Below are 25,813 nucleotides of genomic sequence, written 5' to 3'. Positions count from 1 at the left end.
ATGTATCTGTCTCTAAAACTACATATCTCAAGATCATTTGCAGGGAATATTTCTGCAATGACTATGTTTCTAGGTCAGCAAAGTACACGAGTACAGACTTAACTAGTCAGCTGAACTGACAAGGAACTGATCTTAAACACTGAATCTTATATACTATGCACTTACATGCTTTGAATCTAATGGAATTAAAGACGGGCAATGGAGGGCAGAAAAGTAAATATTTCTCAGCCATCTTGTTGTTTGGGGTTACTCAGTGAATCCCATAAATACAGGATTTAATTAGAAGAATGACAGCAAGCTTCCATGCCATCTCCTAACAAATGATGGTAACCCGTAAAAGCATCATGCTGCTGACCTAGAAAAAACTCTTTTGAATATACTGCTATAAAGGAATAGGAGTCCGGTACTTTCCCAAGGACTGCAGGAAAATCGGAGATTAATTCAAATGAGCAAGGAAAGAACTAAACAAGCAAGGGAAGAATAAAACGAGACAACAGGAAAAAAAGAAAAACAGATAAAAGAAAGCCAAAAAAGAAACAGGGGACAGAAAACAAACAGGGGAAAGATAAGTAGGATGGAAAAAAGACGAAAGAAAAATGTAATCCATTCCCGTGCCCATAGTGGGGTCCTGTCCACATCCATGGTCTGGTGCTTTCCACGATCTCTCATAGTTTCCACGATCATCTTCATCCTTTCCGCTTCTTGTTGAACCCCACACAGTGACAGATAAAGCACACTAACCTGCTTTTTCAGTCAGCGGAGCAAAAACACTTCTAGGACACAATTCATCTCCCCCTAAGGTAGCAGATGTCCGAGACATCTAGAGGGCCTGTTCACTCTGCTACCTAAAGAAGAAGTCTGGATAATTAGCTCAAATAAAGCTATTCAGATGCCTGAAATAAGCTGACTCCCACCTTTTTTTTTTTTTTTTTTGTCCGCAATAAGCTATTGGCAGTGAGTGGGCAAATATGAGTTGCATATATTTCCTATTAAATCCAAGCTAATAAAGCCGAAAATTAGGACTCAAATTCAACTTAATGCATAGATCAGGATAGGTCTAGAGACTCTGCTAGAAACGCACTCATTTATGGCGATACTTTTTTCTGCATTCCCTCCATTATATAGTATTTTCTAAATATGCCTTTGAATCTTAAGAGAAAGGATTTGAAGGATTGATTTTAATTTCCATGCAAATCACTGTCCTAGAAACAATGCTGTAAGAACAAAAATTTGACAACTGTATCACCAACTGCTTTCCAGTATTTCCAAAAGATAAAGTTGAGTTGCTACATAAATTCAGAGTTAACAGAAAAGCCATAGTCAAACTATGTTTGTCTAAGTTAATAATCCTTTACTTGAATTCTGAAGCGAGCAACCTGAGATGAAAATCAAGGCCAGCAGTACAGACACACACACATCTATATCTATATCTCTACAATCAATCACACTGGGAACTATTTGAAGATGAAGGCCTAAGGCCACTGACCTTGGCAAGCAAGTCAAAAGGATTTAATATGAACTCTTTACCCTGATTTCCTTACAGGTTTAGAGTCTAAATCTTTTTTAAGCTGCTCCCAAGAGGCTGACATTATGGCAACGATGACTGTGCATGTTTTAACATTGTGTAAAATAATGGTGTATAGAAATATAATTTTCAGTACACTGCTCTTCTGTAAAAACAGGCATCACTTTAAACTTACATTAAAGGATTGCTCTCCAAAAAGCTTCAGATAGGCTTTTCCACTTCGCACAGAAAATTAAAACTACATCTTTAAAATGCATCTTTAATACACAAACAGATGAGTAACTTCTACAAACATAGTAACAATTACCTTCAAATAGAAGGAGATGGTTAATTTGGAGATTGCATTTTGCTGCCAGAGTACTGGCAATCTTCCTGTATTTTTTTTTTTCTTTAAATCTAATTTGTCTGAAGTACTGGACAATGGACAAATTTCTTAGAAATAAGAGGTAAAATCCATAAAGGGAAGGCTGCAGGTCTGCAGCCTCTTTTCTTTCCTCATTAGCAAGTAGAAGACTCCTGCAAAGACATAGGGCCATTTGGGTATTTCAGAATTACGGTGAGGAGGCATCTACATAGCGGGGGTCCTTGGAGCAGCTGTTTCTACACAGAATGATTCCTTTGGGTCAAGGAAATCCACAAAGGAAAACCTATTGGTATGAGCAGTATTAAAAGCCATTAAAAGCGACTCCAGGCTCACCCTGTGGACGGAAAGGTTGTGCGTAGCTGCTGTTGCACAGAGGCTGATGTCAGGACCACTCCTGATGGCTCAATCAGGGTGTGAAGGACTAAAAGACCACTCAGGAGGAGAGGTCTTTTGCTAAAGATAAAATTGGGACCAACTTCACCCTACAGGCCTTGCTAGCTCCCTAAGTCACACCATTTCCAAGAGCTAACCTTGTTTCAAATTTTTAAAAAAGATGCGAAACCAGAATTCTGCATCTTCTCAAGATTCAAGGAGCCCCCCCAAGTTGATTTTACACATCCCTGAAGAAATTCTGTTCTGTTTCAGTGTCAATATTTCTCAAATACCCACAAAGTACAGCCACAAGAAGCAGAGAGATAATTAAGTTGGCCCCGGAAAAAAAAAAAAAAAAAAAAGTATTTTTCTCTAAATATGAACATGAGCAAATCTTTATAGCAGTTTCTGAACATTATACACTATGCTCATTAATTAAATCTCAACTCTGACAGTTTGCAGCTACATTTTTATTTAATGTGACTTCTGCATGAATTCAACCTCGGGGGGGTGAGGTGGAGGGGGGGAAATCAAAGCAAGTTATGTTAAGTAATTATACAATCTGTTTCTCCAGAGAAATGTCTGGGCTAGACAGTTGGCGCTGAAACAGCAGATTAAATTTAGAACTGAAGGGCCATGCAGTGAAGGTGAACTTGTGGCTTTTAGTTCTCTGTTGACTAAAAGCTGTACATGTTGTTAAAATGATGTGCTTTGTCCCTGAGGCAAAGTTCACTGCTATTCAAAAGAAAGATGTTGAAAAGTGACTTTCGTCCCTAGAAAGCCTCTATTTCTAATCCATGAGCAGCATACTGATGCCATGGGAGGATCTAGAGCTATCCTCCTCAAGGTCATTTCCCTGTCCTCAACACAGTACTTAAAAAAAAAAATAATTTATTTTCATTTGCCTTAACTGTGGTGCTACAGCCATGACAGTCTAATGCCAGAAAAGAGTCAAGCTTTGTAGAAAGAAATCATGTCCCTTAAACTTTGACTCATTTTAATTTCAAATGCAAGTATTCAAATAGATCACCTTGGGATATCAGACAGCAGCAATTCAACTCCCCCATGACTCCTCAAAGACAAAGTACATGCATAAATCTCACAATTTAAGATCTTCCTTATTATATGTAACACAGCTGCATCCTGAAATCAAATATTTAATAAAAGACACAATCGCTGCTGTAGTAATGAGTCACCCAGATATCACAGAAATCTCAAACTGACCTTCATGAGATGCTGATTTATCCATTTTGTGAAGGTCTTCTTTTGTACTTTGTCTCGCTCATCTGGAAGGAAAAAGAAAAGGGTTCAACAGCTCTGCAAATGATGCAGAAGATTTTTTTTTTTTTTTTTTTATGGACAGCATTATAATATTAGCATTCTAATAAAGTTTAAAAACAGAATAGCCTGTAAAAGCTCCGAAATGTCTAATCAAAATAATAGCACGGAAATGTTTTTGCAGTACACCACAGCATGTCACGTAAAAGTTCCTTGAGCGGAAGTTCCAGGTGAGTTCCTGCAGGGCGACAGCCCCGCTGGGACGACAGCAGCGCTACTGACAAAAATATAACTTCCTAGGAGAAGTCAACTGTTCCCTGAAATGTACTGAAAAGACCAAGGCAAACTTTTAAGAGCTATAAAAACTACTTATAGCCTCTAAAGCCCAATTAATTCTTAAAGTATTTACCAATAGAAAATCTCTTACTATAAGAAAGCCAGCTTTTTTAATCACTAAGCTTTTTGACTGGAATATCACCCTTGTTTCAACACGCAAGGACGAGCTACGGCTTCAGTCAGAGAAAGCAGTCTCTTTCTTTTAATCCTCTATAATATAAACAGGAATATCCACTAACCCAGATACAGGACCCAGCCACTGCCAGCAGTTTGCTCCCTGGAGTGCCAGTTAGCATCAACAACCGCCCACAAAATATTGAGAAGAAACAATAAAAGAAATAGACTCGGGATAAGAAAGCATCCCACTTATGGATGGGAAGTATATACATGTATTCTGCAGAGCCATGTTACAGAAATACTAACCACCACTCCAGCGCCAGAGTTAAGTTATCTCCACAAACCTATGTATGGTCACCAGCCAGTACAACTGCTACAGAGCCCATTCGCAGTCCCAGAGCTCCCCGAAGCAGGAGCTGCTGTGCATTAGGACCACAACCATCTGTGCAAGCCTAAAATAGCAAGATCCCTTAAGACCCTGTACAACAAAACTGCAGCTGTTTCATTGACTGAGGCTATTTGTAGTGTGGCTGAGAATGAGCAATGAGCTCAGGTAGCAAAACAAGACCCCTTCTGCAGCTACTGCCATCACTAGAAGACTGAATCAGATCTGGTATTTTACATAAAAAATACTGTTTTCAGATTGGTCAAAGTTAACAGAATTAGTAGGGGAAAAAAATAATCATAGAAAGTCCATATTCATGGATTTTCAAGTGTCTGATGTGACACTCAGGTCTTTCAAAACAGCATGAGATCATACAAGAATCCACCCTGGGTACCTATGCTGGTCCCAATAGTACTGAGAAATTAATATTTGGGAACAAATGCAAAAACAAGACAAGCAAAAGCCTGTAAAGCCTTTGTATAATCCTCCCTTATGTGACTCACAGACTTCCTACATGCTTATACATATCTTTGTATTTAAGAGTCATAGATGCATTCCCCCCCCCCTCTTTTAACACACCTGTAACTTTTGCAGCCACAGTTCTCTGTGGCAATGCGTTCTTCATGTAGTACGTGTAGTGTACGTGTACATTCGGCTCTGTACAGAACAGTGGCTGTTCCCTAAACGCCTTTTTCATGCCACTCAAGATCTTCCAAGCTTCTGGCATATGCTTTTCTCCCACCTTTGCAGCTCCATAGTCTCTTATTCTAGTTGAGGACCCAAAAAAGGGGATTAAGAGACAAACTGAAGAGCAAAGCAGCACTACTAGAGAGAAAAATCTGGCAGATTAAGAAAACCTTTTGCTATATATACGTTTTCCTACAGCCTTCATCTAGCAAGGCAGCATTTCCAACATCAGTAATTTATCCTAATAAGGTGGAAGCTCTGGTTTGGTAGATGCAGAGAACAGAAAATCTCAGAAATGAAAGAAATCCAGAAATGCTTTCACTTCTAACTGTTCCATTATGGGTAGCTGTTTTAAAAGGAACACAAGTTTTCAGAACTGAGAACTTAATATTCCAGCCCACAAGTGTACAATGTGTCTTTTTTCCTAAGGTAACCTCAGCTAGTTTTTACTAACTACCACAAAAGTTTACATGTTAGGAAACATTACTGCAGCAACAGCAAAAAAAAAAAAAAAAAAAAAAAAAAAAAGTTTAAAAAAATCCACTTCCTTGTCTCTTGTTAGAACATGCAGTGACTATTAATTTCAAGTCTATTTTCAATTAAAATGCCAAGATACATAAAAAGTGATGCTTACTACCCATATTCCTTTTATATATACATATATTACACATACACTCAAAGAAAAACTCTATACCTGACATACACAAATGTGTAACATGGATGAAAACTGTCACCTGTGATGTTGTGAAAGACACCGAGGTTAAAGAAAAAAAAAAAAAAAAAGAAGGGAAAAAAACCCCACAAACACCACACTTCTAATTTTTAATCAAAGAAAAACCCCAAAGGCTTCCAGAGAAGCAAATGCACACTAGGAGGAAAACACAGTGCAACAGTATTCAATGTGCTAGAGCTCAGGGCCCAACATACCAAATCAAAGCCCCCAAATGAAGTAGAAACCAGGCAGCTTACTACGACAGAGACACCAGACTAAGGAAGGAAAGCCACTGAAAGTCTGCTGAGAGAGCTTCCCCCAGGGAGAGCTCTGCTCTGTCCCGAAGGCAGCCCTGCCACCCTGCCAGCCCAGCAGCACGCGTTACTGACCCATGCAGCACATTACTTCCACCAGCTTTGAGCTCCGGTCCTTTTCAGTAAACTGTCTCATTCTTCCCTTCCAAACTTCAGAGTTTCTTCTCTTTTCAGGGAAAGGAGAGCCAAGGAGTAACCAGGGCTTCTCCCAGCTGACACAAACTAGCAACTCCCCTTTTAAAAAAATCCAGGAGCATACAGCCCATGTGCTGTTACAGCAAGCAAAACTGCGAGCCCTCTGGATTTAACTCACAATAAGTAAATTAAGCATCTATGTTATTGTTTTGAACTTTTACGTGCATTAATACACATTTGAGTACATATACTGAGCTTTTCAAACCAGGATGTCTATTTTTTTTTCCCCTCTACCAACAGTGAGCAGCAAGGAAAGAGCATCACCTCGAAACAAGCAGCAGCAGTGCTGTTTAAGCAGAGGTAAATTAAGAATACAGGTGAGACAGAAGCTGCAGGAAGAAAACCCATCTTCCAAGATCATCTGATCTGTAGATCACCACAATAAATGCTCAATGCTTAATTAATCTACTTGAGCTTCTCTGCTTCTACCTGTTATTGCAGACACATATTGCAGACATTATTCTGATACATCAGAAAGTCTCTTATGCTTTATACACCTGGGAAGTACCTCAACAAAATGTCTCCAGTCTTAATACACTGACATCTCCTTTACAAACCCACACTACAACACAGCAGCACCTAAAGAGGCTCCAGATTAGAAAATCTGGACTTAAAAGGCAGTTGCCGCAACTCAGGTACCTCATCACACACCCTTGTAATTCCTCAATCCCAAGGACAAGTTCAGGGGCCAGATCCTTCCAGCACCGATGCGCCCTGCCACAAATCTCTATTGCTTGCACGGACTGCAGTGTCTGCAAACTACACCAGTTTCTCACGAGGACGGGTTTCCTACCAGAATTACACCAAAGGCAACAGGTGGCCTTGATGCCCCTTGAACGCTCTCCTGGGGAGAAGCTGCTGCGTGGTCCTCTCTGCCTGAAGGCGACCTGAAACCATTGCTGAGCAACCGCACCGGATGCCACCAGCTTGAATGAGCAGAACAGCGTGCTTGTCTCCACGCTGATGTGAGCAAAGGCAAGAGTACAACACCCTCATTTTCTAGATGAGCGGCAGATTTCTGCGCTTCTTTCTTCATTCTAATGGTGAAAATATCAAAGTTTGGAGTTCCTCCACCTAGTGACAGACTTGCAAAAAAGAAAAAAAAAAAAAGAAAAAAAAATCTCCTTTTCCTAGGCAGCGTTCTGCACTGCTAAGTTACGTTTGCTTCTCTGCCGATATTTGTTTGCCAACATGAATGGCCAGATAGGCAACAGGTTTTTCTACATTCATCCAGGTGTTTACAAAAGCCCTGACAGCTGTTACTCCTTACTCATTTAGAAACGCACCAGTTTTTCTGCACTTATTGCTGCTATTTACAGTACCTATTCACATTAAAGTAAAAAAGCTGTGTTAAAAGAACATTATTATGGTTCCAAAGTGATGCACTCAAAAGTGGAGTTAAAACAGGAATTAAAAGTGGAGTTAAAACAGAAATTAAAACTGGCTGTGAAACCTTAATACAATCCTCTTGGGAATATGCCCTATGATATTTAATTAAATGATCATTTATTATTTTTCATGAGACTATTGTCTACTGCACAGAAAAGATGCTACTCATTTAAGGAATAGTTATTCCATAATGTATTTCATGTTGTCGTTGAATACGGAGCACCAAACCTATTCATTGTTCACTTTTCAAGCTCTGAAGACAAAATTTATTTCATGATAGGTTTTCCTCTGGTATTCCTAACTATAGTCATTGAGCGCATAGTACAGAATAATCTCTTATTCAAAACTCCTAGGAAAGGAAGGAGGTATTATTCCCATTTTGCAGAGAAAGGAAGAACAGAAAAAAGAAAGTTATTAACGACCAGGTACTAAGACACTGAAAATCCAATTTTTCAGAAAAGTCTTCTGTTCAAGCGTTAGTTTTCATAAAGTTCTATTGCTCAGCACTTCTGCAAACTAGACCTGGTATCTCAAACGTCTCAGTCAGAAAACAGAGCGTAATTCATGTATGATCTCTTGGGAAAACATCCGTTTTATGACACTCATCCAGAATCATAAAGCTACATAAGAAATAGGGGACAAACCCAATTCTCCACTTAGTGCTGATATGTCTTACCTAGGAGGCCTTCCTCTCTGCTCCTGCAAACTCCACCTGAACTTCTCACATGCCTTCCATGTCTATGCTTCTGTGTCTATATATTCATTCTCATCTGATTAATTAAGAACCAGGAGACATCCAACAAAACTATCAGCACCTGAACAGTCTCTAGGAAGGTAAAATCTCTGTTCAAACAAGTCCAGTTTGGAAAGTTAAAACTACAGGATTTTCCATAGGGAAGGGTTGAATAACCTTACTAACAGGTAATCTACCAGCTTTCCTATCATTAGTGGGTATTCTTAATTATGGCTGGTTTTAAAGCACCCTTACCTGTAGGCCTTGTTTATCAATTTGGACTATCTGAAACAATGATTCTGTGAAAGCTACTCCTGTTATGAAGAACTGGGATTATCCTTGATCCTATATAGTATCCCAAACTAGATAAACTTAAAATTGAGTAAACTAAAACTCTAACACATAATACAGTAAAGTGTATGAGTACAGACCTATGCTATGAACTGTGTGCTATCACGTCAAATTTTCTTTAAGACACACAGCATATAAAATCCTACATACTTTGGCAACGACTTCCGATAATAAAGAAGATATATATATATATATCCTTCCTGCTATAGAAATGTCAAGGCTGAATTAGCATTCATGTTTCTAACAACTTGACAGCTATGGTTAGGTCTTGTAGAAATGCTGAATAAATCGTGAAAAAATAAACTTAGGGGCCTTGTATGTGGATTTCTGCATCTCCAATCCCATGATCTTAGTCAAGAGAAACATTGAGTCTGCAAGCGTTACAGTTCCAGGACCTGCTTTTGTGGGGTCAGCATCTACTGTATGAGAAGAACTACAGGAAAACAGGGAACTCCCAAGTTATTTTCAACAGTTTCAAACTTTAAAAAACAAAACAAAAGTCAACAAAAAAAAGACCTCTATGAAATACTTAATTTAGTCCCCCAGAACTAGAATGGTAATATACATTTAGTGTTTGCCATGAAAGATTAGCTTCTCAGCTAAAGGACCTCTACTAAGTTCTTGTTACCTTCACCCCCAAAAGTCCTGGGTAAATGTGACAGTTTTCTCAGAGTAAGCTCACCTGACAACCCAGCTTTTTCTTAGGTATTTGCTTCCTCTAACAGAGCATACTTTGCTAAAGAAAGTGCTTTATGTTTTATATTTCAAAAGAATACTTAATGGATTTTAATATATAATGGTGCTATTCTTGCATCAGCTGTTCTTGAAGAGCAGGAGACATTTGTCCAGCTTAAAGCAACATTTTATATTTTACAACCTTTGTCATTTTTTTAATTTGATCAGCTTTCCCTTGGATTTATGAAATCAGAACTCTAACATTTCTTGCTTATGTCGCTGTTGGTGTTCACATATCGGGACACCTTGGGGAATAGCGCCAGCAGTTTGCAGGCGCTTGCCTTGAAGACACATCACATTACTTCTTTCTTCAGAAGGACTGAATGGAGGCCTTGTCAGCCAAATACAAAACAAGAGGATAACTGGAGACAGACTGATAAGGTACAGAGTTCAGAGGAAGAAAGACAGTAAGGGCATGGAGCAAGGGAGAGACATGGTCCACCCGTGAGAAGGAAGAATTAAAATATATATTTTTATATAAATAATAAATAAATAAAGATATAAATAAAAATATATATCTTCACTATCAGAACTCTTAAACTATATATATATATGTGCATATATATATTATATATATATATATGTATTTGGATAAGAGAATGCAGGACAGACATAATGATGAGGTTTCACCCTGTTGGAAAAACTGTCAAAAAAAATCAAGACAAGGCTTTTCTTACACAGAGGATATATCCTACTATTTAAGAAATGCAAGCAAAAATGAATGCTGTTAGGCATTCGTTAAGGCACAAACTCTTGAAATGCACTGCCTAACTGGGGCTCACTTAAAAACGATGAAAACCTAAAACCCTCTTTTAAAGTCTTATTTCATTCAGGTAAAACTCCTTCATTTGTCTTTCCCACTTACTGCTCATTGCCATCACTCCCTCCTTCGTGACACGCTTCAATTCCGACTCACAGATGTGAAGTTTCAACTACCACTGACGTGTTTCACGCATCCACAAAGGGGCATGGATGATGCTACCATTGTATGTATGCAAACGCAGCTTTTCAGAGAGAAAGATAAAGCACGAAGTGCTTCTTTCTCACCACGTTACTCCCAAAAGCCTGAAATCTGGAACTGAGGCAGTGCCACAGAGGAAGTTAGGTTATGCATCAGCAACCAGAAAAGTCTAAGGGAAAGTGCTGGCACCCAAAATATTTATTATTTATGTTTAAACCCTATAAAGAAAAGCTTGTATTATGTGCTGGTGTTCCCATCACTGTTCGCATCATTTTTAGCCACAAACCACCCAAGGATGGGAAAAGTACTACTAGATCCTTCTCCTGCTTCTACCATGGCATCCACTAGTGGAGGCTGTCAGAGGAGGACACCGGTGCGGCGAAACCCTGGGCTTCCCCTGTGTGTCTCTCAATCAACTGCTACCCTCACAAACAGAAGTATTTGGCAATTGGCATCATCTGACCTGTATTCTTCCAGAAAATGTTTCTCACTTACTGACTCCTCTGACAAAGTCTGCACTGATACAGCAAGGTTCTTTCAAAAGCATGGCTCCTCTTCTGCGTGCTATCAGGCAAGCCATCAACTCTTACAGAGCTTCATTTTATATGTCATGTCAGATCATATATGCACATAGTTATGGAAGCAATTAAAATTTAATCCTATCCTGAGCTTTGCATTGTTAATTTAAATAGCAATGAAATATGAACCTCAGTTTAGGCTTTCTCTTAATTTTTCTGGTTGCTCCAATTATTCTGTGAAGAATTTAAGTCTCTCTCCAGTTTCCTCTCCTCTGAAAAACAATCAAATTTCTTACACACTGGGGTGAAAAGTCGCATATACAGTTGGTCTGATTACAAGGATTAATCAGGATAGAAGTTCTGCCCATTTATTCTAAAATCTGATGTGCCTTCATGCTCTATTAAACTGTAGACCACATGCATCAAGAGCTGAGGATCAACTAGAAATTACGTGTTGCTTCTAGAGTTACAGTCAAATAAGACCAAACTCAGACCTCACTTAAGTCAATAGCTAACCTTTAAGTAAAGCCCCCATGGGCTTTTATGTCATTAGGGTTCAGTCTTCATGACATAAAACCAATCAATGTTTAGGATCTCTGACATATTTTTCAGAGTATTTTTATTTCTCTGTCTTTCACAAAATAGTGTTGCAAATTTTACTTGCCAAATCATTTCTATGGGTATGCATTCAGCTCTAAAAACGCAGATGTTTTCTGAAAAAATGTTCTTTAAAGAAATGAGTAATGTAATTCACAGGCAGAATGTGAACTAAATTTGACGACAGACTGGGAAGTGCTCTATTTTATAAAAGCTGCAAGAAAAAACATACTAAAAATTACAAAGACTGAAAATAAACCGGGTAACTTCAGCATCTTATTTTACATTACATTCAGTCATCCCTCAAGTGGTCTTCCCAATGAAGTTGTCTTGGCTCCAACAGCTGCAAACAGTATCCAAAGATAGCACTCTTTCATCTGCCTTTTACTTAATGCATGTTTGTTCACCCAGCTCCAGTGACCCACCTTGACAGTGTCGCAGACTTGCTAATGAAGCAATGAAACAATACTGCAGATTAATTCGTGGAGAAAAAGACTTAAAATACTACAGAAGTTTAAATGTTGCGATCTGAAACGATACTTATCTTTGAAATTCTACAATTCTTCATAACTAAATACCAGGATAATCTGTTTAATATGTCTGTTTATTAAAATGGATAGAACAGACCACAAAAATCTGAAATTAATTGCTTTGATATGTTAGCAGTGTACTTCCAATGAAATTAAAAGGCTTGCAAAATAAAAAAAAGACTTTAGTCGCACGTAAACTGTTGTATTTGCTCATCAGCTCTTGTAAGAGGCTTCGCAAAATACAGCGCTCTGTCTGGAAGGTATGTTGCTACCCTGCTGTAAAATGAAATGCAACATTCAGACTCATATCCCCAAAACAATCTGTTAATTGATTAGATGGGCTTATCAGGGCTCAAATATAGAGTCAACAATAAAATCATAACATTAGCTGCACCATCCCCTCCAGCTGTACGCACACCGGTTGTTCATGTATTGTTTCTTAAACAAAGGACCCAATTCTATAGGCAAACAAATACGCATAGTTTCCCTGAGTCTATGCAAGACAAAGATCTAGCAGAACTCCATGAATCAACCAGGAGGAGAAGTCTTCTCTGGAGTCTGGGGAGCTCAAGCTGCCGCATGGCTTGGGTCCGCTTGCCTCCTGGGCCCAAGGAAGACCTCAGGCTCCTGCTGACGAACTCTGGACGCTCTTTAACAAGCTGCTTTGGGTAACCGCAGTACAACAGCTGTACCTGGGAGCACGAATTCACACTCTGATCTTATGAAGACCTAGGCTGCTGTGGCTAAACTCTTCCCAGTTTCCCAACTAGCTGCTTCCCAGGTAAATCAGATGATGCATGACAGCATGAATGGCAGACATGTTTGACTGTAACATCAACATTCATAACCCAGACTGATATAGACTGATCTCAAGAGATAGATGCTGAAACAAAGACAGAAGGCATAACACAGAAGCATGTTCTCTGTTACCACCATAGTTTGCTAGAAACAAAGTAAGACTTTTTCATATTTTTGGAGGTCAAAGTTTAATCCTAATAGCAGATGAAGGAGCAATCCTAAAACTCACATTGACTTGACAGAGCTATGACCACCTCAAAAATCAAAATAAAGGCCACATGCAGACAAAGCCACATAAAAAATCTAAACCGTAAGAGTGACTGGCTCACCATTTAGGCTTGTGATATTCTGTAATGCACTGCACCTCAGCCCTACAAATGCAGGCAAACATGAAACCACAATAGGCAGTAAATAAAGGCTTTGTGCCCTGAAAATATTAAAAAATTTGCTAACTGCACACCCATCTGGCTCAAAAAGAAACTGCAGTCATCAAATTCTCACTTGGACCTTTTTTCTGCCACTACTTGCCATCTATGCTTGAAGCAGGATGAGGAATTCAGCTGGCCTAAGCCTGAAAAACGTGGGGATAACTCAGCTGCATAAAATCTCCGCAGGTTTGCCAAGATTTATCATCCTACACAGAAGATGCTATGCGTATCTCCACTACCAGAACAAGAACTATACTGCTGATATGATTTGCAGGTATGTAAATTAATGATACCCACACCTGTATGGAAGAAATATTGCTATTTGTGTGTGCACATCAAAATCAAGAGGAACCCTATGTATTCATAGGATCTCTGTCAGCCAGCACTTTGTAATGTTACTGTGGTAAGTAGCTGACTCACACCTAATCAGAAACGTCACATGAAATAAGCTCAAAAAGCATTTTTCTAGTGTCTTCCAGTCCCAGCAATGAGTGCTCCAAAAGGTTTAGAAACACAAATCAAAGAAGGGCACCAGCCCCTGAAAGTTTACAGCTGAAGTATAAAACAAGGAATCAACCACTGACACAAACAGAGGAGAATAAACTGAAATAATGAAATAATAGCATTTACCTATAGGCCTGTTCCAGTTAAAGAAAAAAAAGAAAAGGTGATATAGCATTTAACTTCCTTATTTAGGCTTTTTAAGAAAAAGTAATTAACCAATTCAGATTAACTAAAGCCATGTAAAGAAAATATGTCCTACACAACGCTATAGATCTCCACGTCTGGTTCTTTTCTGACCAGAAAATCACTCCTGCGTAAGTACTGCACTGGCATGATACCCTGTCAACACAATCCCTACAGCTCAGTGACCTTCTCCTGCATTCCCGTTTGTGCAGCCCTCTCCCTCAAGCCCTATAGCAGGACAGATGCTTCACGCTATTACAAAGAGCCCAACAAAGCAGAACTCCACGGACGGCAATGAGCAGCACTGAAAAACACTTGTTTTCCAATTTGATTCAGTGTTCAGTATTACTTGATTTCCGCCTTTTATATGAGAGAGAAGACACATGTGAAAATGTCACATCCAGCTATCAAGACACGTAAAACCTGCATGTAGTCAAAAAAACTTTCTTAGTAGAGATCACGCTGCTGCAAGGTGTATCATAGCACCTCTTGACTTGTGGCTGTATCACCTTTTTACATCACCACATCAACCAGAATTTAAACTTTTTTTTTTTTTTTTTTAAGTGAGATATCAGCAAGTATTGATACAAATTAAAAATGGGTTTCTACAATGTCAGGTGACAGCTTAAACATTTTAAAATGTTGAAGCAAATTTTAACAGAAATCACATACTGGAAAGATGTGTCTAATCAAACAGCAAAAGGCTTATGAGACTAAAGCCTGCTTCATCAATCCAGTGCAAACTTGGGTCACAGCAATAAGCAGCACTGCACTAAGAAAACTGCAGTTATTTTCCCCAAGCCCCCAGAAGTCAATGGAGATTTACACTGACTCTGTGCATTTGATCTGTCCTTTGATCGAGTCCTGCTTTGCTTTTTACATTCTCCCTTGGAGAAAAAGCAGAGGGATACATTCCAAGAAACGCATGAAAAGGTCTTGAGAGAAGAAAAGACGACCCAGAACAGCGTTCCCTTTGCAAACTGTTCAGCCAGCCTTTGAAGTCCTATGCTTGCAGTGACTGTACTAAATCCAGACTGCCGCAGAGTGTGAAGAACTGGAGGGAGAGCAGCAATGTTTCCCTGTGACACACACAGCCTCTAAACAGCACGGTTTACATGGCCATTTCCTCAATACAAGCTAAGACTATGAAACTTTAATGCAGTGTACAAAGTACATGAATACACTCACAAGCAGTGTCAAGACAGCTTGAAAACAGGGCATAGGGCAGAGATCTGTGATGCTGAGTTTGGCTAAATCAGTAGGTCTTGCTGTCCCTCTATCTTCACACACTCTAATACACTTACATTAAAGATTAATTCAGTTTATGTGCAGCGTCAAGATAACCGGCAAGAATTGGAATCATTGGGCATAAAAAAAAAAAAAATCTCACCAGCTGATGTTTACACCACAGACATATATGATATTGCTCCTCATTCATCTCCATCAGCACACTCACCCGTTGTTCTCCCTTCAGTTTCGCAAACAATAAAAGATTCTCCTCCACAACAAAGAAACATAAAAATAACTACCAAGATGTTTTCTGTGTCGCGGGAAGACAAAGAGACAAAGAACACACACACTCTGAATCCACGATCAGACTTCCAGAGATTTAATGCCAGCTCACATAAAAAAATAGTTATTAAAGTATTAAAATAAAACATATTCCAGCCTATTTAATAGTACAGTATTTAAAGTATTCCAGCCAATTTAATTTGAAGACTTAGCCTAAAGAACACACTTTAATTTTAAAACAAGCCTACAATAATTTGGAAATTTCACTGACCACTTTCCTTGATTACCACACAACCCCAGAGTCAGAGTTGAAGTGTTTCAAATATATTTTGTGTTTCACCAGGAATATCTACAGTCTTAATCCACTTCACAAAGACTTATTAACAAAGCAATTTCTTCATTCATGTAAAGAGAAACCAGTTGATTGAACTGTCATACTGAGATGTGCAAAGTGATGTTGAAAATAGGAAAATTATTTACTTAAAGAATGAGATGTGATGCTTTCCAAATATAGTGTTGGTATACAGAATATACAGCCGTATAAACATCTGGAAAAGCAGTAGAAAGCAACTGGCAACTGCATGGGTGTTTAACAGCATGCTGGGGGGGATCCACCTGGGCAGGTGGCCCTGATCATCAAATTATCTTTCCCATCTTAAATTCTTATTCTAGATTTCAGAGAGTCTAAAGCATGCAAACTTGCCAAGCATTTATCCAGCTTCTGCACCTCCCCGTTTAACACAGACTTACCACGCATATTCACAGTCTATATCAAAATATATCTCTGCCTTTAACTTTCACAGAGAACTGTGAAAGCTTTACTATGAGCTTTGGTATGATCACAAAATTCCTGCTCTTTATGAAACAAACACTCTACCTATACTAATAGAGGAGGTAAACCACATAATTTCTCTATGCGACTACACTGGTGCTATTAAGTTAAATGTAAAAACTGTGAACTCAGGATACAGAGAGAGGAATAACAGTGCTAATTTAGACACAAAAATTATCCTGAAGTAATTATCGCTCTTTCTTAAAGTTAATTTCCACATGCAAACAATCAATTAAAATGACATATTTTATTCAATGATCTGTTTCCTTCCCATATTCATGGCAGCAATACAGTATCATTTGAGTCGTCCATGATAATGATGCTAAAACTATTTGTCAAGTCCTGCGATAATACTAAAGCTTATTCAATAAAGGGTCAGTGGGGCTTGGGGATGATGTGAGTAAAGGGCAGGTACCTGTTTCTTCATTAAACTTACTAACCACATAAATGCCCCTTCCCATCTGATCTAACTGCACCGCCAGAGCCAGCCAGTTCGGGATTTCACTCTGTGGAGCAGGCACCAAGGCAGTGCTGGAGGAGCTGGGGTGCCTTTGCTCTCCAGATCCCCCGGAGTCTGGGACATCTAAACTCACCCCAACACATATTTTAGCCATACTCAAAGGTCCACGGACCTCCGATGACTTCATGTTCATAGCAGCTCCGTGCTGCACCACAGATAAGAGAAGTGCCACCATGGATGGAGATCTGAAGGTTTAAAGGAGAAGAAAAGGTCACTTCTGAGAAGTCATTGCCGTGCATAAAGAGCAGCTGATAAAGAGCAATACAAGAACAACAGGCAAAGGGAGTTTTGAATATGGCACTGTCAGAAGAACAGGAAAATTTAAGGAATGAGAAACAACAGTGCAGAGAGGGCTGTGAGTGGTACTGAAGATAAAGACAAGCAGCTTGTACATTTTACAGTGGAAGAAGAGGATTCCAGCACAGCAATATAGGAAGATGATTATTTTAGTGAAAACATATGTCGAAATGACTGGTTAGGCTTGGCATCTGGAGTAGCATAAAGATGGATCCTATGGCAGTCACTACAAGACTCAGACCTCTCTGGAGGACAGCTTACGCTGCATGCACAGAAAGAAAGGCAAGGTTTCAGAAGCACTCTGCTGTCTGAAACTACAGAGTAAGAGCCTGAGAGAGGAGTCACATGTTTCAGCCTTAGAGACTGGTAAGTGCTCTCAACAGCGACAAAAAAGAGGATAAATGGTGATTGAACTTGAGGAATTTTGTGTATCAATATGAGAGGGAATTTAATTTTGGCCACATTTCACCCAAGGGGTGGCAAGGCAAACAGGAGATACAAATGAGATGGAGCAAAACATAGCTGAATCAGCTTCGCTATGGCAACAGATGAAATCACGAGGATGGATCGGACTGCCCAGAAACACCGAATGGGAGACAAGGCCAGCGAGGAGCCATCACAATCTCAAAGGAGTAAGGAAAAGAACGACAAGGAGGACTTCCTTCAAGGAGAAGCTGCTGGAACAACCAAAGAGAGAGAAAAAGCAGGGGGAGGAAGGGGAGTGCAGTTAATTGCTTCAGAGTAGTCACGGAGGTCAAACAAGGTGAGGAAGAATTTAAAAAAGGAAAGCAAATACAAAGCTCTGAACATGCCAAAACATTCCCTGGCATTAAACAAAACAGTCACACAAAATCACAGCTAAATGCTGAATTTTCCATGTGTAGTATTTAAAGATGATATTTACAATATTTAATTCTTTAAACGAAACGCTAATGAGTAGGAGCACATTGTGCAATTGTTCTTATTGTCTTGCATTTAAACGCGAAAGGATTGCAAGCTCTAAAAATGATAACCAAACTAGGTACATCATGAGCAGAAAGCTGAACCCTGGCATGTTCCAGAGCAGAACAGTTACAGGTGAAACACTTGCCAACAGCAACGCTCTGCTTCACCAAAGCTCCTCAGCTGGAACGATTTCTACCGCCCGTGATGAAGTTGAGGTGGCCCTTCCTTAGGACAAGCAACACCTGCGTTGCGGTTCAGGCTACAGCTGGATACCGGACAATGTCCCTGGTGTCACACCGACTGACACTTTTGTACTGGCACTTCTCAGCTTCCCTCCATAAAGAACTCTTGCTCAGTAACACTGCTCACAACTAACCCTGCCGTAAGGGTCAAAGCACTATCTGGAAAACATTTGGGTTTCTCAAACGAGAGGCAAGGGCTTCTAAGTGAGATAGAAAAGCACAGCAGCTTCCCTGCCCAGGCAGTCTAACCCTACTTTTAAAAATTGCACAAAGCTAATAAATACGCACTTCCATGATCAGTGAAACCAAGGACAGCTGATGTCCCTTCACATAAGGTGACTGACTTTGGTCTGAGAAAGTGCAAGGTTCACTTGACGCTTCTCCTACAGGCAGGGCAGTGAGACTCCCTTTCTCCCTCTCCATCCCGTGGCCTCACCTGTGGGTTCTCTGGTGTCTTATATATGGAGCCATACGAACTCTGACACCTACATCCAAGTACTACTACTCAGATTAAACGCAAACAATTCAACAAGGGTTTATGTGAACCTAAGGAAGTGTCTCTATTCATGAAACATTTTTGGATACTTAAACAAAACCGTGGGAGCTCCCCGCCAAAAGAATCCAGCTACCGCAGGAGCTCTGGTGTGTTGGAGCTCTAAAGATTTGGATTGAACATCTACACCTGCTTTGCTTCTCCTCTATTTTTTTTTCTTCCAGAAATTCCTCCTCACAACTCTTTTATTTACCTATACTTCTTACAGCATAAACACTTTTTGAGCTGAGTCATGAACAAGATCTTTTTCACAAGTCCAGAAATAAAACCAGCAGCATCTCCCAGCAATAGAGCAAAAATGTCATCTATTACAAAGTTTGTTTAAAAAAAACCCAAACAAAACCACAAAACCCAAACAAATAGCATATGCATAAATCTCAGCCCCACTAGTTAGTGACAAAACTCTTGACTTAAATAGAGAAGAAAATTGTGAACTCTCTGAAGTAATTCTTTGCAAAGAGGAAGTTATTAAAATAGTAGCTATATTTCTGATGGAACTGAAGGAGAAATGTGGGGAGCTCTGTAACCTGAGGTAATCTACTTAACAGAAGAACTATCATTAAAAAGGCAGTAAGTACATTTAAAATGTTCTATGATTCTAAATAATGTTTCTGTATGAACAACAACTGCAGGACTTCACTGTTTTTCTGAAAGATCCAGAGAGTTTCACACCAAGAGCATAAATGAAAAATTATTAGCAAAATGAACATTTGTATACTTAAGAGAGATCACATTAAACATAGCCATGATCTTCCTGCCAACTTAGTCTTTGTCCTCATGTATGACCACATGAGTCTGCAAAAAGCAAATGCTGGGCTGATATTCTGCACTCTGAAATTTAATAAGGGAATTCTGAATCTTGCTGGAGGCTTATGGCAATAAATGAAGTAATATACCTAAAAGCTTCTTCAAAATTACATTACTATAATTGGTCATAATTGATCCCCAACTCCAGTAGGCACAGTAAAAAAAAAACAAAACCACAAGATTTTTCCCTCCTAAGCCTATTCCTTAATACCTCTGCTGTGGACAATCGTAAAAATGAAAATGACAGGAGCACAATCCATCTTGCCTAACTGTGGATGTCTACAGTGCAGATACATCCAACTGAAGGAGTCACAACAGGATTTCCTTTTAAGCAATGGAGAAAAATGAGCTCTTTCAGGACTATCTTTTCCCTGCTAACCAGAAAAAAAGACCTACACAGCTAACTCATATTAAAATATCTCCATTTGTTCTCATGAGCCCAAGCATAAACCCAAAGGATACTCCAACTATTGAACTGGAAGTTAGCCTGGAAAAACCACTTAAATCACTTAAATTTACACTTTTTTTTTTTCCCTCCAATTTGTACAATGAACATTTTTAGTCCATTTCATATCCTTTGTTACTGCTAGTCTTAAATTACTAAGTAGTTTGAACATTTTCAGTAGAAGTCAAAATCAATCAAATTTGGTTTCCAGACGAACCTTCAATTATCTGAAACACTTGTGCCCACAGGCTGGGCATCCATGAAGCCAGAGTTCAAAGGGACTTGCAGCATCCTTCAGATCTGGAGAACTGGAAGTATACAAAAGGCTTGTGGATCTCGTCATACCTTTATGTCATACTTCTACTCTGACAAATTCCAGCATAAGCTGTATGATATACTGGCTAACTCAAGCTTGCATTCCAAAATCATTGTACCAAAGAACCCCATAAGGTCCTTCTTTTGGATTTAGCTACCTAGCCAGAAGCGCAAAGGTACTCAGATTTCACACCAATTATAACACCAAGTGCACTTGTACAACACCTCTCTTCTGGAAGTGACTGTACTTCTATGAGCTCCACCTCCCCCAGCTCTGAAATAATTGAGCCTTTTGAGCCTTCCATCCCTAAAGGCTTCAAAACATTTCCGTAGCCAAAATTTCAGTTACAGTCTTACTCCTGTGTTTTAAAAGCCATATTCTATATTCTCAACTCAGCAAAACATAAATTATTCACTAAAACCTTTACAGCCAATTTCTGTTTTCACAGGACTAAAAATACGCATATGCTGACTTCAGTAGCAGCTGATTTTCTTCAACCCTGTAATTCAAATTTGCGTTATATTTCATTTAATCTCATGGAAGGAGGATGGAAAATACAGTAGAACACAGAGAATCACGGTTTTCTCTTGGAATTCTGGAATATATAATAATGTACTTCAAGCTTACAGACAAAAATGACTTTGTAGGCAGAGAAAAATCCTGAAAAACATAACTAGAACACAAATATTTCAGAGAACTCTGACTGCTGGGAAGAGCACTAGATCAGAACATAGACTGATCTGTAACTTGATTACAAGAATCACTACTAACTTAGGCGCTGTGATGACTTTATTCCATGTTTGCCTGGCTCCCTCTAAACCTTTAAAGATCTATACTCAACAGGCGATTTGTGCTACAAGAGGAGATGAAATACAACCTTAAGAAGTCTAACGTCCTCTGAGGCACAGAGCGCAAGCGCAACAGAGCCAGGAGGACAGTCAGGGGGGCAGACTGAGTGACATGCCACCTGCCTGTCCCAGGCAGAGGGATTGATTACCACCACCGGGGCTGCCAGACCAGAACTTGCCTCTCTGTCCAAGTTAGGATGTATTTTTAGTCTTTGCAAATATTACTGGACTATAAATGGATTTTGTTCTAATAGCTTTTTATTATTATTGCAATATAGAATTAACAGTGCTTTTATACACAGAGATTTAGCATCTTAAAAGGAGAAATATTATATTAAGAATGGTCATGAAACCTCTGTAACCTTGGTTAGCCCATGGCCAGAAGAACTTGCACACCGACATGTGCCAGCCAAGCACCAGGTCAAGGAGGGTCCCTGGCGCACAAGCTTGTGTGACAGAACTGATGAAGGGAGACCAGGTGGCAGGAACGACCACGGAGGAGCAAAGGGGCTCCCAGAAGAACCCACAGCAGGAATCACGCAAAAGGAAACTGAACCAAGTGTTCAGCCACCAAGAAGATTTGCCTTCTCACTTATGCTGTTGTTACTCAAATAGGAAGGAAACACAGCCCTAAGACAGTCAGATGGACAATGTCACCCACCACGGCAGAGCCAGATCCAGTCTCCAGAAACCAAGAGGAAACTTCAGTGAAGGTTAACAGCACAGGGACTGGGTTGAGCAGGCCTGGTTTAGCTCTGCTCTCTCATATGCCACCACAGTATTTAGGGACAAATCAGTCTCGTCTTATATATGCAGTGACACATATAAGAAACACCACAAACGAACAGAGTTTGCTAGGCCAAAATGGCTGTTTTGCAGCTTGCAGACATGGCCAGGGCCGATCTGGCCGGAGGGGGTAAGGAAAGTCGTAGAGGAGGTCGGGTTATGGCACCCTCTCACACAGGTCAGCCCCTGAGCACCAAGCTCCCTAGCTGAAGTGTTGCATTAAACAAAATACCTTCCTAAAAGCAAGCACAGGTGCCACCTAAGAGTCCCTACAAGTCTCCCGGTCCTTTAAATGGAGGAGCTTTTTTTTTTTTTTTTTTTTTTTTTAAAAGCTAAGAGCCCAAAGCTTGGCTTGTAAGCCTCAAATAGTTACTGCCAGAGATAAAAGGATCAAATGAATTACTGTCTGAAATTACTGTAACGAAATAAGATACAGTCTGCCCAGCCACATGATGATGACAAGATGTGAACTACTTGATTTTATAGTACTGCAGCAGCAGTACGACCACAACTTGGGGTGGAGAGAAATTTATTTTCGATTGAGTGGGATTTTGTTAACAACTGGCTTGTTCTACACATCAGATTTGTTCTACACTCTCTGCAGCAAATTAAACCTGATGAAGTTTGTGTTCTTTCATGTAAGGTACAGCTACAGAGAAATAATAGACCTGATTAAATGATCCCCTAGAAAATCAGCAAGATTTTCTGCTAATAAAAATGAAGAAGGTATGAATGAAACTTATCTTTGGCAAAGATGCTCCATGAACCGCATACAGACATGATCCAGCAAAGCCCCAACACAGAGTTCTGGAACTGTCCCCATGCCAGAATGGGTATTTCTTACACCTAGATTACCACAAGGAATACCAATTTCTGTGAGTCTCATGAAAGAGTACTAGATCCGCAGTTACACAAACAACAAAGCTGAAACAAGGAGCAATTGGGGCAGAAGCTGTAGCAGTGGTCCATGACTTACAAACCAGTGAGCAGGACAAGATCTTTCAACTAAGAGTCCAGGATGTTTGTGCTAGAAGAGATTTTTGAAACACTACATTTTTATGACTAGAGAAGTAAAGATTGCTGAATATTAACAATCGAAAGGTAACGAATGAAAATGCTTTATAACAAGCAGGACTGCACCACCATCTTTGCGGACACAAACATTTTATAGGCTAATGGCTTACTGAGGTTGTACACCATCACAAAAAAGCAAAAATGCAATATTTATTAACATTACAAAGCTTACAGGCAGGATCAGAGACCATTCTCCCAGGCAGATCACTATTTTCTTGGACCAATTATGCAGTGCTGAGGATTGCCTCCAAAATCCCCAAGGGATACATGACACCGCCACTGAGGGAGAGGAAGCCTATTCGGAAAACCTGGACTTTGCAAAGCCTTATTTACAATGGTGGTCACAGTAGAAGTTCTGGCTTCTGTGAAAATATGATTATTTATGAAGGAACAGTTTTCTTAAGATTGGTTCTGACAGTGTTCCTAGGCAGGTTAAAAAAAGTGAACCCAATTCTGTCTTTAATTCTTTGGTCCAGTCAACCCAGTGAAGACCTGAAGCAAATCAGCAGGAATCTGGATGTGTTTACAAGCATGATTCTGTCCACAAGTTTCAAGGATAAGCCTACAGCAGAGACATTCCTCATTTTCAGGGACTCATAGGCACTGTAGGTGTGATGGACCTTGTCTCCCCAAATGCCACCGGGAACAGCTGCACAAAGCCTACTGACTAATAAAGGGCAAGAATGTCACCCTACATTAACAGCTCCAGTTACAACACAACAATAGCGATTCTTAAAAGACTCAATTCTAGGCAGCTTGCTGGGTTACAGATATATAACCTCGGTTTCCAGATTTACAGTAAACAGAATGAAAAACTCAACCATAGGAAAAAAAATTCAGAAACATTGGGGAAAAAAATACATTCATGTTTGCCATGTTAAAAATAACACAGATGAGTCATGGTTACCAACAGCAAACAGAAGCTCATGCCCTGTTCAAAGCAGCTAGCTTAGACATCTTCAGAAAGAAAAATTATAAATATACAAACACACCCACATTCAAAATAAATCCCCTTGAAAATAAGAAAAATCTGAAATTTAAATCAGAAATAAAGTGATGACAAATGAAAAGCAGTAACATAGCCATTGGTCCTTAGCTGTACGTATTTAGCAAACTACCAGTACAACAGAGTACTCGCTAGTGGCCACGTTAAATGTTCTTAACAGTATTTTGTGAATACACTGGAAAATCTCTACCTTGCATTGAGCACAGCTAAATAAATAGGTAGTTAAAACTAAGTATTTTTATATGAAACGGAGTAACAACAAAGACACCAAAGCTATTCACGCACTTCCCTACAGACAGCGTGTCCTCCGTTCATGCCTGTAGGCACTGGAGAAGCAGTTTGTTACTGTACTTTGATGGGTGAACTTGGCTGCATCTGGCCCGTTCCTCGACTGAGCCCTGTGTTTGCACTACAGCACGAGCTGTATTTCACTCTTCTGTCTTCACACAGCTAAGTGGGGCAAGGGAAACTTAGGAGACCAAAGACAGGAAAAGGATAACAACATTTTACTGTATTTCTTTGTTTATACTGTGGTAGTCACTGGTTGTCTTCCACTGTGCTAAGTACTAAACCACAGGAACAGACAGCTATTGCAAACATCATTTTTTTTCTTTTTTTATCTTTAGGCAACACTTCTGCAAGAACTGTTTTAGATTAAAGCCCTCACAGAGAAAAGGTCAAAGGAAGTAAATGAAAATAATCTTACAGCTCCACTTGTACTTCTTGTGCCACCAAGTCCATCAGCAATGAATGCAGAAAGCAAAGCAAGATGAAGTAACACAATGTCTGCCCAAGAGCATGCATACATATAAAATTATATATATATATCTATATGATTTTCTTTATATATGTTTAATATAGACTTAATATAAATGTAATAATTATATATGTTTATTTTCTAAAAATAAAATTCCAGGTTGTTATGCAATGGGATCATAGGAAAGAAATATAATTCCAGAATGAAATAGTAAAGCCCCTTCTCCAGAAAATTTTCCCAAAGAACCTTTCCCTCCAATACTAATTTTAGCATAGGATTTTATCATCCTAATAACTATGGTGCAAGACCCATAAACAGAAAAAAAATTCAACCGGTTTGGGAAGGAACTGAGACAGAAAGCTGCAGCTCAGCCATACACTCATCCTTATTTATTCAGAAGGCACCTACAAGGTCCATGCTGCCTAGGAGGCAGGTGCAATTCCTCTGAATCAGTTCCTGGCAGAAGTGTTGATTTCCATGGTGTGACTGGGAGCTTCGCTGTAACTTTTTTAAATTTGCAATTTCAGAAATGCTACTTTTTTCTTTTCAAGTGATATGCCTAATTCTCACAGCTACAGAATAAATTGAAAAGAGGGAGTACCTGTTCCTGAAGCTGTCAAGAAACAAGACAAATCTAAAAAAATATTTTTAAACTAATCTCACCTATATTCGTGAACACCATCGCCTTATGCTATTCCAGTTTAAACTGAATGGACAGACAAACTAGATTACAGTGAACTAAGATCAACGGAAATAAACCATTCTTCTGGAGGCAGCCCCTCCACCCAAGGAATCCTGGGACTGCATGTATAGACATGCCCTTTAAATCCCACAGTTAAATTTTAATGAGTGCTATTAACA

General features: G+C 39.4%; 1 protein-coding gene across 13 annotated transcripts in view; it reads right to left on the bottom strand.

Moving 5' to 3' along the window:
* Window positions 1-25,813, bottom strand: part of DST (dystonin) — a 315,735-nt gene that overhangs the window by 213,385 nt on the left and 76,537 nt on the right. For all 13 annotated transcript variants that reach the window (XM_087774769.1, XM_087774770.1, XM_087774782.1 and 10 more), the window contains one exon: window positions 3,486-3,547. In XM_087774769.1, the coding sequence (XP_087630895.1) occupies window positions 3,486-3,547 (62 nt within the window). The remainder of the gene's footprint in view (window positions 1-3,485; window positions 3,548-25,813) is intronic.

The sequence above is a fragment of the Nipponia nippon genome, unplaced genomic scaffold (genome assembly GCF_047370975.1).
Source record: "Nipponia nippon isolate SJK-2023a ecotype South Korea unplaced genomic scaffold, ASM4737097v1 scaffold_4, whole genome shotgun sequence".
NCBI lineage: Eukaryota > Metazoa > Chordata > Aves > Pelecaniformes > Threskiornithidae > Nipponia > Nipponia nippon.
This window is presented reverse-complemented; position numbering and strand designations above follow the sequence as displayed.